The 12,543-nt window shown below is 33.2% G+C and overlaps 1 protein-coding gene across 2 annotated transcripts in view; it reads right to left on the reverse strand.

Moving 5' to 3' along the window:
• LOC142976827 (lysosomal proton-coupled steroid conjugate and bile acid symporter SLC46A3-like) overlaps positions 1 to 12,543 on the reverse strand; it is a 31,419-nt gene that overhangs the window by 14,220 nt on the left and 4,656 nt on the right. The window contains exons 1-2 of one of the 2 annotated variants that reach the window (XM_076120399.1): positions 2,829 to 3,007; positions 57 to 964 (exon numbers count right to left, since the gene is read on the reverse strand). In XM_076120399.1, coding sequence (XP_075976514.1) covers positions 57 to 947 — 891 coding nt within the window. In that variant the 5' untranslated portion in view covers positions 948 to 964; positions 2,829 to 3,007. Of the gene's footprint in view, positions 1 to 56; positions 965 to 2,828; positions 3,008 to 12,543 lie in introns of those variants that run through there. The other variant, XM_076120398.1, reaches the window with a different exon arrangement.

Raw genomic sequence — 12,543 nt, forward strand, 5'->3', positions numbered from 1 at the left:
TCACGACTATGATAATAAAGTTACAATTAATGATAAAAATAATAATTTATACTCACCACTGATGGATTGGATTTCCTCACTTCCTTGATTCTGATGAATCCATAAATAAAGCTCAGAATGTATAGCGTTGCACTCACTGAGAAGACACCGTATAAGCCAATCTTTCGCACCAATATGCCACTGAGAGCCGCTCCCACAGGCACTCCGACAGAGTGGAACAGATTCACTATCCCTATCCTCAACGTCCTCTGTTCTTCTGTTGTGATATCCGCTATATAACTGAACACTCCCATAAACATTGTAAACCAACCACCCGTTAACGCTGGAAATATAGCTTCTGTCACGGCTGCCACTTCCACAGGTAATTCGTAGAAGAAATACGTATTCACAATAAGTCCTATACTCGTAAGAAATTCACCGATTATTGGTAACAGCATGCAGACTTTTCTTTGTCCAACTCTATCACTATAGGCTCCAAGAAAGATCAATATCCCACACGGCAAGAATGATTGTAGCACAGTCTTCCAACCAGTTACTGACGCAACTAATGTTTGTACCGCTTCTTCCTCAGCTGTGTAATTCGCTGTTTCTCTTCGTGTCAAAGCGTCGCATATGTGGTGGTCAAACTGAAGATTAACTCGACATGCTTTCTCTAAGTAAAGGTTTTGAGTCGCTAACACAGATAAGACTGAAGGCATCACATAGCACGCCAGTATTGGCTCCACTGTGATGAGAGAGATCATACGTTTCAATTTCTGAAAATGACTTAGTCCTTCCCAACTCTCGTCATCGATTTTCGGGAACTTGTTGTCATCTTGTTCTTTCTCCATTTTAGATTTACTTAAACTATTCTTAATTACATTAGTTCCATTTAAGTCACCACCATTAACGTTAAGAGTTTTATCAGCAGTTTTGTTATTCTCCGCATTTTTGCTATCCACAGCCATGACTACGTCACGCGTATCTGAAACAGAAACATTAATTATTTTTCACCTTTACGACCGTTACATTCGATATCCGAACACTATTTGAAATTTTCTAGAAAGGCATCAAATTTTATTACGTTTTTACGTTTCTTTATGGATACGACGATTTTTTCATTGGTCTTTTGTACATTTGATTGGTAAATGAACAACCGGACGCGGTAATCATTTCATGATGCTTAGCGTAATCATCTCTAACTGCTGTGCTGAATCAACTTTACCTAGACAACAATAGTTTTATCATTCTGCGTCTTCCTTTTTGTGTGAGGTCACGGAGAAAAATACAATGTAAATTATCATCCGTACTAAGTATTTTTAAATATTTATATTATTGTAGTCGGCAAGTTATCGTTTCAGCACAGTGATATGTCACGGAGTTTTCGCATTGATTGTAAGGCTAATGTGACACAATACAATTTAATTTAACGGTCTGCTACAGCTGATTATGATGCGGAAATAATTTTTGCGGCACTCCGGTTTAGAATGCTGTAAAGAATAAACGCTGATCATTGCCAACGATTTACACCCAGAAATGCAGAATCATATCATAAATACGGCACCACAAATCATTACTACCTGAATAAAAACAAAATGCAGACTTTGTCGCTCCGTTGTCAGTTAAACACAAAACGTGAACATATAATAAAATGTATTTGCGGATTTTCAAACATTTGGAAGTCGGACTCGATGAAAACGTGACTTTACACAAAAAGTTAATGTTTTTGTAGCATTTTTGATGTAAGATCATTAACAATACAATGAAATTACTCATATGTTTTCGGTACAAGGGAATACCCAACCGCAAGATCACGCTAATCCGTTTCTTTAATTATTATGGGAATATCAAGAGAAATGTTTTTAATCTATGACGTTTAAACAAAAGAGGATTTTTATAATATTTAATTTGACTTCATAAAGATTGAAGACTTATAAAATATAACGTAATGGTGTATCCGAAATAATACCACCTACCTAAATGAAAGAATATTGCTGATTGATTTCAACATCTGAACACATTTTTTGAATTTGAACAGCTTTAGAACTTGCGAAATGATTAGTAAGTCAATTTTTTGAGACGCAACTGAGTTCATTTAAGATTGTCGGTTGACAAAGACATCATCATTACCAGCGCACCTGTCTACTTGTAGACATGTGCCTCTTACAGTACACTTCCTTATCAGCTTAATTTTGCTACTATTTCTGTCCTTGTGTGTATTAAACAGAGGGAATTTTGAACGTAGCAAAGTTGACGGTTCCTAATTAGTCAAAATCGTTCATCATCCGAAGACGTAAAGGCGAGAACGTAGATTGTGATAGATGCATTCTTACCGCGACTTTTTTGCACCATGATATTTTATAACTCGTCTATTATGCAAAAACATTGAGGAACCAAATCTTGAATTCATCTGAAATATACCGGCCTTGGCCTCTCGACAAGACCCGTTATCAGTGATCGAGACAAATGGATCCGTATTCCGAAAGTCCCCACCGATCAAGACTGTGACCATACATTTTGTTCAGTATCTATCTTTGTAACTTCCTTCACAAATGATGCTCATTGTGGTGTTGAATGTCATGTGATGACATGAGGTTTTTATTGTATCTGCACAACAGAGCTTAACAAAAACTCAAGCGTGTCATCTGTTCCCAACGACCTTGTGCAACTGAATCCGTGTTCATGATCAAGGTTAACTGGACACCATGTTTTTCAAGTCGCATGTGAATTTCAAGAAAAACTGTTTTATAAATAAAGTTAACGATTACTAGGAATATCGGGCAGTGTTTTTCCGTTGATATCGGTGTTACTTAGCAGAACTGAAAGTAGTTTTTGATTGCAGTACTCACATGTTGATAGACGCCGGTTTGAGAACGTAATGTAAGCTGTTATATTTCGTAATATACCAAAGAATCTTTAGTAACAATCTGTACTTAGTATGTTAACAATCTTTACTTAGTTTTTTTCGTTAGTTAATTGTTTGTAGAACTGCAAGCACTTTCGTTTCACACATAACTAGTCAAATCGCAATTCGTAGCTTTAAAGTAAAATAAAACAATAAGGATATGCGTTTTATTGCGGACTATATCGTAAAATATTATTACTTATTTTAAAAGATAAGCAATGTACCTATCTGGGGGCACGGAAGTGCCCCCGCAAGTCGAGCAAAAAAAAAGCGGCACGGCCGTAACATCCTTTTCTCGAAGCAATTCGGGCTATTTTTGACACCCCTATAATTTCGATGTGGATAAAACAAGAAGCCTGGATTTTCAGCAACTAATCAGTCATTGTATAAACACGGTATATTTAAAATTTCAGTCAATTTGAACCAGTAGTTTAGGAATGACAACTTGTTAAAATTTTGAATTTTGTCACTCACTGATTCACTGACTCACTGACTCACCGATCATCAAAAGTCTAAGGTACTTCTAGCAGACTTAGAAGCTTAAAATTTAGAATACAAATAGGGTTTAGTGTTTTTATCATGGGAAAAATTTAATATTTTCTAATTTCGGTCCAGTTTTCTAAATACACCAACTGCAACAATAACTTTGTAATCCCATATAAATGTATAAGATTACAAGGTTATATTTGCAGTTAATGAATTATTATTACTGTAGAAAATAAAATAGATAGGTGTAAATAGGTACCTACTATATGAGGCATAACGGGAGGGGGTATAGGGTGTTTAACCCATGAAACTGAACAACATTCCCATAGGAAAATATGTTGAATGATGAAAAAAAACGTCTTTCCATACAAATTGGACTTATGTTCGCTCTACAAAAAGAAGTGAGATGCCACCAAAAACATTCTGTAAAAACCTCAAGTCTCGCCGTAAAAAGTTGTGAGATCTATATAATACCAAGTCGATTAAACTATTTAGTCTCTACTTAATGAACCTTCTGTCTTAAGTTATTACGTATGTTATTATCATGCCAATTTAAAAAAAAATACCTTTAAAACAAATAGATCGACTTGGTCATCGCAAGAAAACACAAATTCGCCATTAACATTTCAGGAGCATTAACTTCTCGTCGTGCTGTGTAGTGTGATACATACTAATAATCAAATCATGCGATGGCCAGGTCGATCTATTTGTTTTAAAGGTATTTTTTTTTAAATTGGCATGATAATAACATACGTAATAACTTAAGACAGAAGGTTCTTTAAGTAGAGACTAAATAGTTTAATCGACTTGGTATTATATAGATCTCACAACTTTTTACGGCGAGACTTGAGGTTTTTACAGAATGTTTTTGGTGGCATTGGTATTTATATGAAATAGCTAAATGAAATTTTCTAGCAATGAAACACTGCCAATGTGTTAGTAATGAAATATAATGAAATACTCTATTAGTAAATTTAGGGTATCCGAGAATCTTCCGAAAAGATTTCAGTTTATTTACAAAGATCTTTTAAAATAACACTATGATTCACATCGATAAATCAGTTACGACAAGAAGCCTTTTAATTAAGATTTATTAAACACAATACAAATAAAGAATGTGGTAATTCATGCTTAAGCATCATTACCCCAGCAATGAGGAATACCTACTATAGGTACAAGGAAGTAAACTTAAGTAAAAAAATTCAATGCGTTTTGCAAAAAGTTTACACGATTCGGTGCGACACGTTCGAAGGAGATACATGTAATTATCTTGTATGGTTATATGTATATTACCACCATTATGCCGTAAAAAAACCTTAAGTACATTGCGAATTACGCGGTAGCAGAATTTAGTAATTATTCGGCACACTCGAGTGCAAAATAAATATCCTCGAATTCAACATGTTGATTCAATTGCGCAATTTTTTTATTTATAGAGATCATAGTGTTAATTTAAAAAGTAAAGTTGACAATGAGTAGTGTACGTTACTTAAAGAGTATAGACAATGTAGAGTTTAATAATGGATGGGAATTATGTAAATAAAATAAATGTTATTAGCATTTTAATGTACAAAATATTTTAAAACATAAACATTGCACAACTTTATTTATTTATTCAACACATTATAACAATTGGCAAGTCACAGTTGACAAAACGCTATGAATGGCTAGATTTTTACACTATTATTGTAATAGTGTCGATCCTCGCAAATTTTTACTTATTTTAGGTTATTTATTATGTTTTACGTTCGGTCATCAACACGGAAATTGTTTAAGTAAATGCGATTGAAATTATTTGACAAAATAATGCCTAAATAATTTGTCGAAATTGCGTTTTTATTTGTCAAACAAGTTGTAAGAGCATAAAGCTTTATATTTTTTACCGCGTTTTTGTCGTCGACCGGCATGGAGCGAGCCATTGTTTTGAAAACACTGAAAAATAAAACTCTATTCACAATGGCTATCAGCTGTTAATGCGATAGGTGATGTATTCAACGTGCTTATGTGGAAACTATTTATAAATTTGCTTCCGCGATTCACGAATTATTTTGTAAAAAAACTTAATAAAATAGAAGTCATATCAGATTTTGTGAATTATCATACCTGGATTTCTGGCAATTTTTCTTGGTGGGTATTTTTTAACAAAATTAGGTATAATCAGTTAGATTTATTGACGTCCTAAGTACCCAGTAGATATTGTAAAGCGCATTGCAGCCAGTAAAAAAATGGAAAATCTTCGAACCTGAAATTATGGTGATAATGATCTGAAATGTTCTTAGTAACAATACATTACTTTGTATTGTTTTCAATATTTTTTCCCCAATTATCACCCAGACCCAGTGGGGTCGTGATGACCGCAAGTCGTGGTACCTAATTAAACAACAATAGCGCCTACGAATGCAACCAATTTTCTAGGCACGTGACAAAGCTTTAATCTTTATGCCCGGCTGCACCACGTTATGATAATATAAATGAAACAAATAATTAGCATAAGACATGGCCTTTTTATTAAAGTTCTAACACTTTATTTGTTGCTTAAAAAAACATAGTTATTACTGGATAAAATATGAAAGAAAGCGTACAAACACACGTATTTACCTAGTAATCTTCCTTCCTTGAGTTTAGATTGATCGTTACATTACCATGCTACCCTAAAAGCCATATCGAACAAATTAGCAATAGGCAAGATTTTTGCACACAACTGCAGCGTTTTAATTAGCACTTTTGTACTAATTGGAAAATTTCGAATTACTACTGTTAATCGCGTAAATCAATCATTAAACACGGAAATTGGATAAACGCTAGATTTAAATACTGAATTTAAGGAACTTAAATCTCATTAAAACATAGTTAGCTTTTGGTAAAATCCTGGGTAGTATAATCCATATGTATAAAACTCGTCCGGGACTGAGCGAATGACGGACTGACAGACAATTATGTCATAGAAACTACTGAACGTAAAAATCTGAAATTCAGTGTTATGGTTATCTTCCTCGGAAAATGTAGAGGACGCACTAAAATATATTTTTTGGATTCCACTCTAAATGGGGGAAAATCCACGGGGCGAAGTTACGGGCGTAAGGCTACATAGTTCTTTACAAGGTTTTAAAGGATCTCTTCTTCCCGGAACAATGACAATTCTATTTAATTTTTCCTCCTAGCAACTCCTGAAATGACTGTCTAATATTTAAACTAGATACCTACATTATCAGACTTAAGAGCAAAAAGTATCTAACTGATATTTTTTACGATTGTAAACATATGGTGCAGATAGTCATATAAAAACTGGCAAGCGTAAAAAAACTAATAGATCTGAAGCAAAAGTTTAAATTCAGAGAAAGCTAAGAGTTAAACGCTCGTAGGAAGGCTAAGGAGTATTAGAACGCTCGCATAAAAGGATTTTTTTTGACGAAAAACCTTTTTTACACTTTTTTATTTATGTCACGTTCCGCTTTTCAATCACTCGCTGTCCTATGCTGTTTGTTTACGAGAGGTTAAGTAGCTAAATAAAAAATAAACCGTTTAAGTATCCCACGAGGGTAACGCCCGGGCTGAAAAAGGCTGACACAATATACAAAAAGTGCCATACAAAAAATAATTATGTTGCTTAAACGGACGTGACGTACCAATTATATGGTAGGTGTTAGCTAATTTGTTTGCTGCAAAATAGGGGAATTACCTTCACATTTTGTGATAATGTATCTTCAGTGACCTATACAAAGGAATTTCTATGTAATATTTATCAATTTAGTATGAATACAGGTGCAGCCTTATTTCCATAAACATGAAGTAATCTACGTTTTGACTTGAATCCATTTGGAAACTAACTTTGAGTAAAAACAAAGCAGTGTTTGAAAATTACGAGTTTTACGTCACGCATGTGAATTAATAAAGCAGCTTATTACTTCCCCAGAAAAAATATAAAATTTCAAAAAAATACTTTTCTGTTGTTTTTCAGTCTTACGTCAAGGGCGAGACCATTAGGTACAAAGTTTAAATTGAAAACTTATATTCCAATTCCAACGAACACTTTCCAATTTAAGCCACTAAAAAAAAAGGAGTCGCCCTTGAATTTCCTGTTCATCAAAGCGGTTAGAAACAACAATAACTATGTATTATTATTGTTGTTGTTGTTTTATTCTTAGAAATTTATTAAATGCAATACATAATAACATTAGAATCGTTGATGATGTTGAAACCGCGGATTTTCCGTTCACTTAGATACTTCGCACATTTTTTGTGCTAGAATACGTAGACGTACATTCTGATTATAGCATTGCAGCGGTTGGACAAAGGTCGGTTTACAAGCGGACCACAGACTAAAAATACTAGTTAGGTGCAAATTAGGCCTGTATTCACTACTTCGAATCAGTTACCTGATTAGGTAGAATTTTGGCAGTTGTTTTCTGGCATACATTTGCTGACATTTTATTAATCGTATAGTTTATCCCACACTTATTATAAAGTGTGGGATAAACTATGTATCTGTGAAACTAATCCTTGGGCACGCGTACTAATAGATAAAAATTACAAAATGCCTTGAAACTCAAAGTCGTTACTAAGTATTGCCGTGGACTTTGATCTAATTATTTTTTTTACTTACAGAAACTTAAATGGACTTTAGATTATGAAAAAACTTAAGATTATTAGAATCTGACCCATTACTTTCAAGCAAATGTTTTCTTTTTTTAGAACCATTATTGTATAGCTAAACTAGTTTGTGCCCGTGGCTCACCCTGCGTATAGTTCAGCAGTAATGCAAATACAAGATTATTATATAATTATTATATTAAATAAAAATATACTTAACATAACATTAATAAATCAATTTATCACAGTCGTTATAATAAACTTGTTTTTATCGAGAATTCTATTTTAAATTAGAATCTAATGAAGTTACTTGCGTCATAAAGTAGTCATAACTACTCATAACTCCAACGGGGCTTAGTTGGTAATTCATTTACGTAATTCTAAAAGTTGCAATCAGCGATATAGTACGTGCGAGTCAAAAGATTAATTATATTTCTTAGATGCTATGTACAAGGTGCACCTTGTAGTATCGAATCAAGTTAACGTAGCTTACAAGGTACTGAACAGATTTATACATATAAAATGAGTACCGATTAAAGTAAGTTCATACCATACACATACATACGAATGATATTTTATTGCATGTCATCATCCAACAAGATTTACCTAAATATTTTTTAAAGACATTGTAACTGGTTGGTATATCGAGAAATAATAATAAAAACGCCATTAAATAGTTTTAAGAAAATAATTAAAAGTAAACTTTTAATGGCATCTTAGAATTTTTTTGATGGAATCAGACAGTATTTTAATATTTGCTCTAAGAAGGTGGAATAAATTGTTTTTAAAATGTTATTGTAACAATATAATTAAATTATATTTAATTGAAAAAAAAAAAATTTACAATGAGTACAGGTTTTACATTTTTCAGTTTCACAGTTTGTGGTGATGATAAATATACCTACTTGGAAAAATATCCAACCTCTTTTGATCAATACAAGTTTGAAAAGTCTCGCGCGGTACAGGAAATCAATTGTAGAGCGGGAGTTGTCTTTGTCGCCAGATAAAAAAAAAGTGTAAAACAAATTCGTTTCGTGGAAATAAAACGAATTAATTGTCATCTGAAGGTTAGACATTGATATTTAATATTCAAGCAATATTGTGTACCTATAGGTAAGTATTACTGTGATTTCCTTAAGGAGTTGACACAGAGCTTTTCGCATATACAACCTATTTAAGCTTCAAAAACTTATTGTATCAAGTATACTATTTTGTTACACAAGCACAGTAAATGTCACAATCGACTCAAAAATAGCATCGTAAAAGTGCGATGCACCTCTCACGCCTCTAAAAATAGGCTCGTATTGGACTAGTTTGGTTGCTTTAAAAACCCAAAAAATACGAGTTCTGCGAATCGCTATTGTGGTAACAAAATATTAAGCAATCTGAATCTTATTTGTTTTATACAGTTTATGATAATCTTTGACTAGAAACCTACTTTTATTTACAAATCACACTACCTTTTATAGAATATGAAGTGGTAAAAAAATTTGCCGAAAGAAAAAAAAATTTTTTTCAATTGCTCTTCTAACGGCAATGATACTCAAGTTACATTCGCCTTTTACATCATCAAAATATTTACGGATAAGGTTATTCTCATAAAATTCAGCTCACGATTACATGATGAAGGAATTTTAGTTTGTAATTGCATACGTAATTACATTACGAATAGTTCACCTCATGTACGAGTAAGTTTGGGGCTACGACCTTTGGATCATGATGGGATTGCGAAACACGCATATTCGTAATGACATGCGCTCATAAGCTCTCAATGTTTCTGAGGTTTATATTAGTAGCTCATACAATTGATGCTGTAGAAGCAATAAATAGCCCTCAGATTTTCTTCCAGAAATTATGCTTTCACTGATTTATGTATAAGTGTACAAGTAAAATTGTACCCTCACTTGGCCACTCTAATCAAAATTCTATCGTTTGTTAGTGTCAATAGAACTGGCCGATGTGACTAAATATTGATCAAGACGACGTCATACGAGTTTGCGATGAACTTTTGACCGTGCAGAAAAAAGTGCTTCGTGCGTAATAGATATTTAAAATCGTGAGAACTAAATTCAGTACTTTCCAAATTTACAAACGAACATGCTAATGAGGACCAGTTTTAAAATAGTGTTATGATACAATTGAGTTGTATACGATTGATGCATTGTAATTTGTATAGGTACTACTGTTTCTACGAAGATTTTATTTTGTTAAACTTGAGAATATGTACTAGTTTTATTTTATTAGTGGCTCCTTACTAACTTGTCTCACTGTATTTGTCGTTTCTATTACTAAAAGCTATTCAACAAGCATTTGATAAATCACCACAATTCGCCTTGAATCCGAAGTGGGTTAACTTATCACAAATCTATCAACAGCGCATTGTTCAACCTCAGAATCAAGCGAAATAATAAAAATATGAGAAGATAATACCTCATCCCGGACAATTAATCGTAGTGCAATTACATCTACATGATGGTATGTTAAGTTGGGCAACAATAGAATGACAGAGCTCGCAAGGTCGCGCCACCATTAGGAGATACGATCTACTCTAGCAATGCTTTAGTATTACTCGGAAAATAGGATAAAGCAAAGAATCGCTTGTCGTTTTGTGCATGACTGCATTTAGTGATTGCCTCGCTGAACAGCTATTCCGTGTGATTCTCAAAATTCAAATAGTCGTCGCAGGTATGGTTTTATTGGTACCTACATGCATTATTTTTCTTTATTTGCGTTCAGCTTGCACTGCCAGTGCAACGTGTACCGAAACGTCAAGAAATTACGTTAAAAATGTATAATAATGGTAATGCCCATGATATACTCTTATTATGTTAGATGACACTCATGCAATGCAAAGCCGAAATGTCGGATAACCTAATCGATAGATAAAGTGATAGCAAATGTATGAAAACAACTATGAAAATGACACGTAATATGTTAACCGAAACTTATTCAGAGGTGGTTAATCGAGCGCTTAAATTTATGTTTATCACCGTGAAGAAGTACTTATGTTTTTAATCTTGTTGACAGTATATGCTGTAGTTATTTTTATGTTTACATTCATGGACGTAAACATAATCAACATTCAACAACAATCGTAAACATCGCTTTGAAATTATTACAGTCAGAAACAACCGGTGTACTCATATAACTGATTTAGTTCGGGTGATAAGAATTTTTGCTAAGGAAAAATGAAAATCTTCAAGTATTCTAGCCGACTGTACATTTTGTAGGAAGTGTAAATTATTGCAAATCTTCTAGATCATTAACTATTTTTCATTTTTTATTGATCAGAGAAAATATTAACTAAGCTGTAAATAGAAATAATAAAATATCTTCCGTAATAAAGTTTTTAAAGACTTCAATAATTTTGTATTTTACAACTGGTTATATAATTTGGACAGTATCGCACGTTTAGTAGAATAGGGGCGACTCGATGTTGGTTAAATTTTATGTCATTCTTTCTCTGTAGATGCGATTCATCTTGTTCAAAAGTTTATGCACTGGACTTCGTATTGCAGTATTGCCAAACCGGTATACCACTCATATTGTAATCAGAAAAAAGTTCCGTTTATCTATATATTTTTTGCTCGAACTAAATCTCAACATAGAAAAAAAAGGCGTGATAATTATTTTTGCGTCATTGAGTATCTTTGCTAGCTGCGCTTAAACAATTAGTGATAAGGAACTTGAAGCATGGATAATTTAGCCGCTTAGTGCAATTTCGACAGCTTGTTCCATGCTTCGGAGGTTACAAAGTACCGGCGGTTGTCTAAACCACTCGCAAAACCTTGCTAAAATCCTTCGTACATCTGTGACACTTGACCACACAAAAAAAACTACCTTATGGCTTCTCAAATAAGAGTGTTAATCCTTTAAAGTCAGGAAAGGTTAACCTATAAACATATTTTAAGTAAAGTAACATTGCCGTCTCGCATTCTGTATGCAATATGAAAGTGGACGCAGAGAAATCGAAAGTGCAACTTTGTCTTAGCTAAGCTTAAGTACGAGCTCTCAAAAGGCTCTATTAATGCATTTATGTAGATTTATAATGTTACTAAATTAGTTGAGAAGAGGTTTTCACGTACCTAAATATGAGATCCACATTACTAACTAAGTATAATGATTTAAGAGCTTTCCTTCCTTAAAACAAAGTAAATTTTAATATACATAAGTTAAAGTACATACGATTTTCAGTAAAGTCGTGATTTAGACGAACTTTATGATTTAATATTTTTTATCAATTAATTATATCTTATGTTTCATAAATACATGAAGATCCTCTTTTAATGTTTAGCCATTATAAAACCGATGATACCCAGTCGATATCATTATTTTACGTGAAGAAAAATAAAGTCATCATCAACATTTCAAGGTTGGATAAAATTTATTTTAGGTATGAAGGCAAAGTAATAACCGATTTTATGAAACATAATTATCAATTGAATACTCTTCCTTAGTATCCAAATTGAATACTTACCTTATACTACTTCCTCATGGTCTAATATCAGCCAAGATGGCCTGTTTCAAGGGTTATGGTTGAGTTACTTTCCCTTACTTTCAGACAAACTTCAGTATTAACTGTA

Source organism: Anticarsia gemmatalis, chromosome 11, assembly GCF_050436995.1.
Source record: "Anticarsia gemmatalis isolate Benzon Research Colony breed Stoneville strain chromosome 11, ilAntGemm2 primary, whole genome shotgun sequence".
NCBI lineage: Eukaryota > Metazoa > Arthropoda > Insecta > Lepidoptera > Erebidae > Anticarsia > Anticarsia gemmatalis.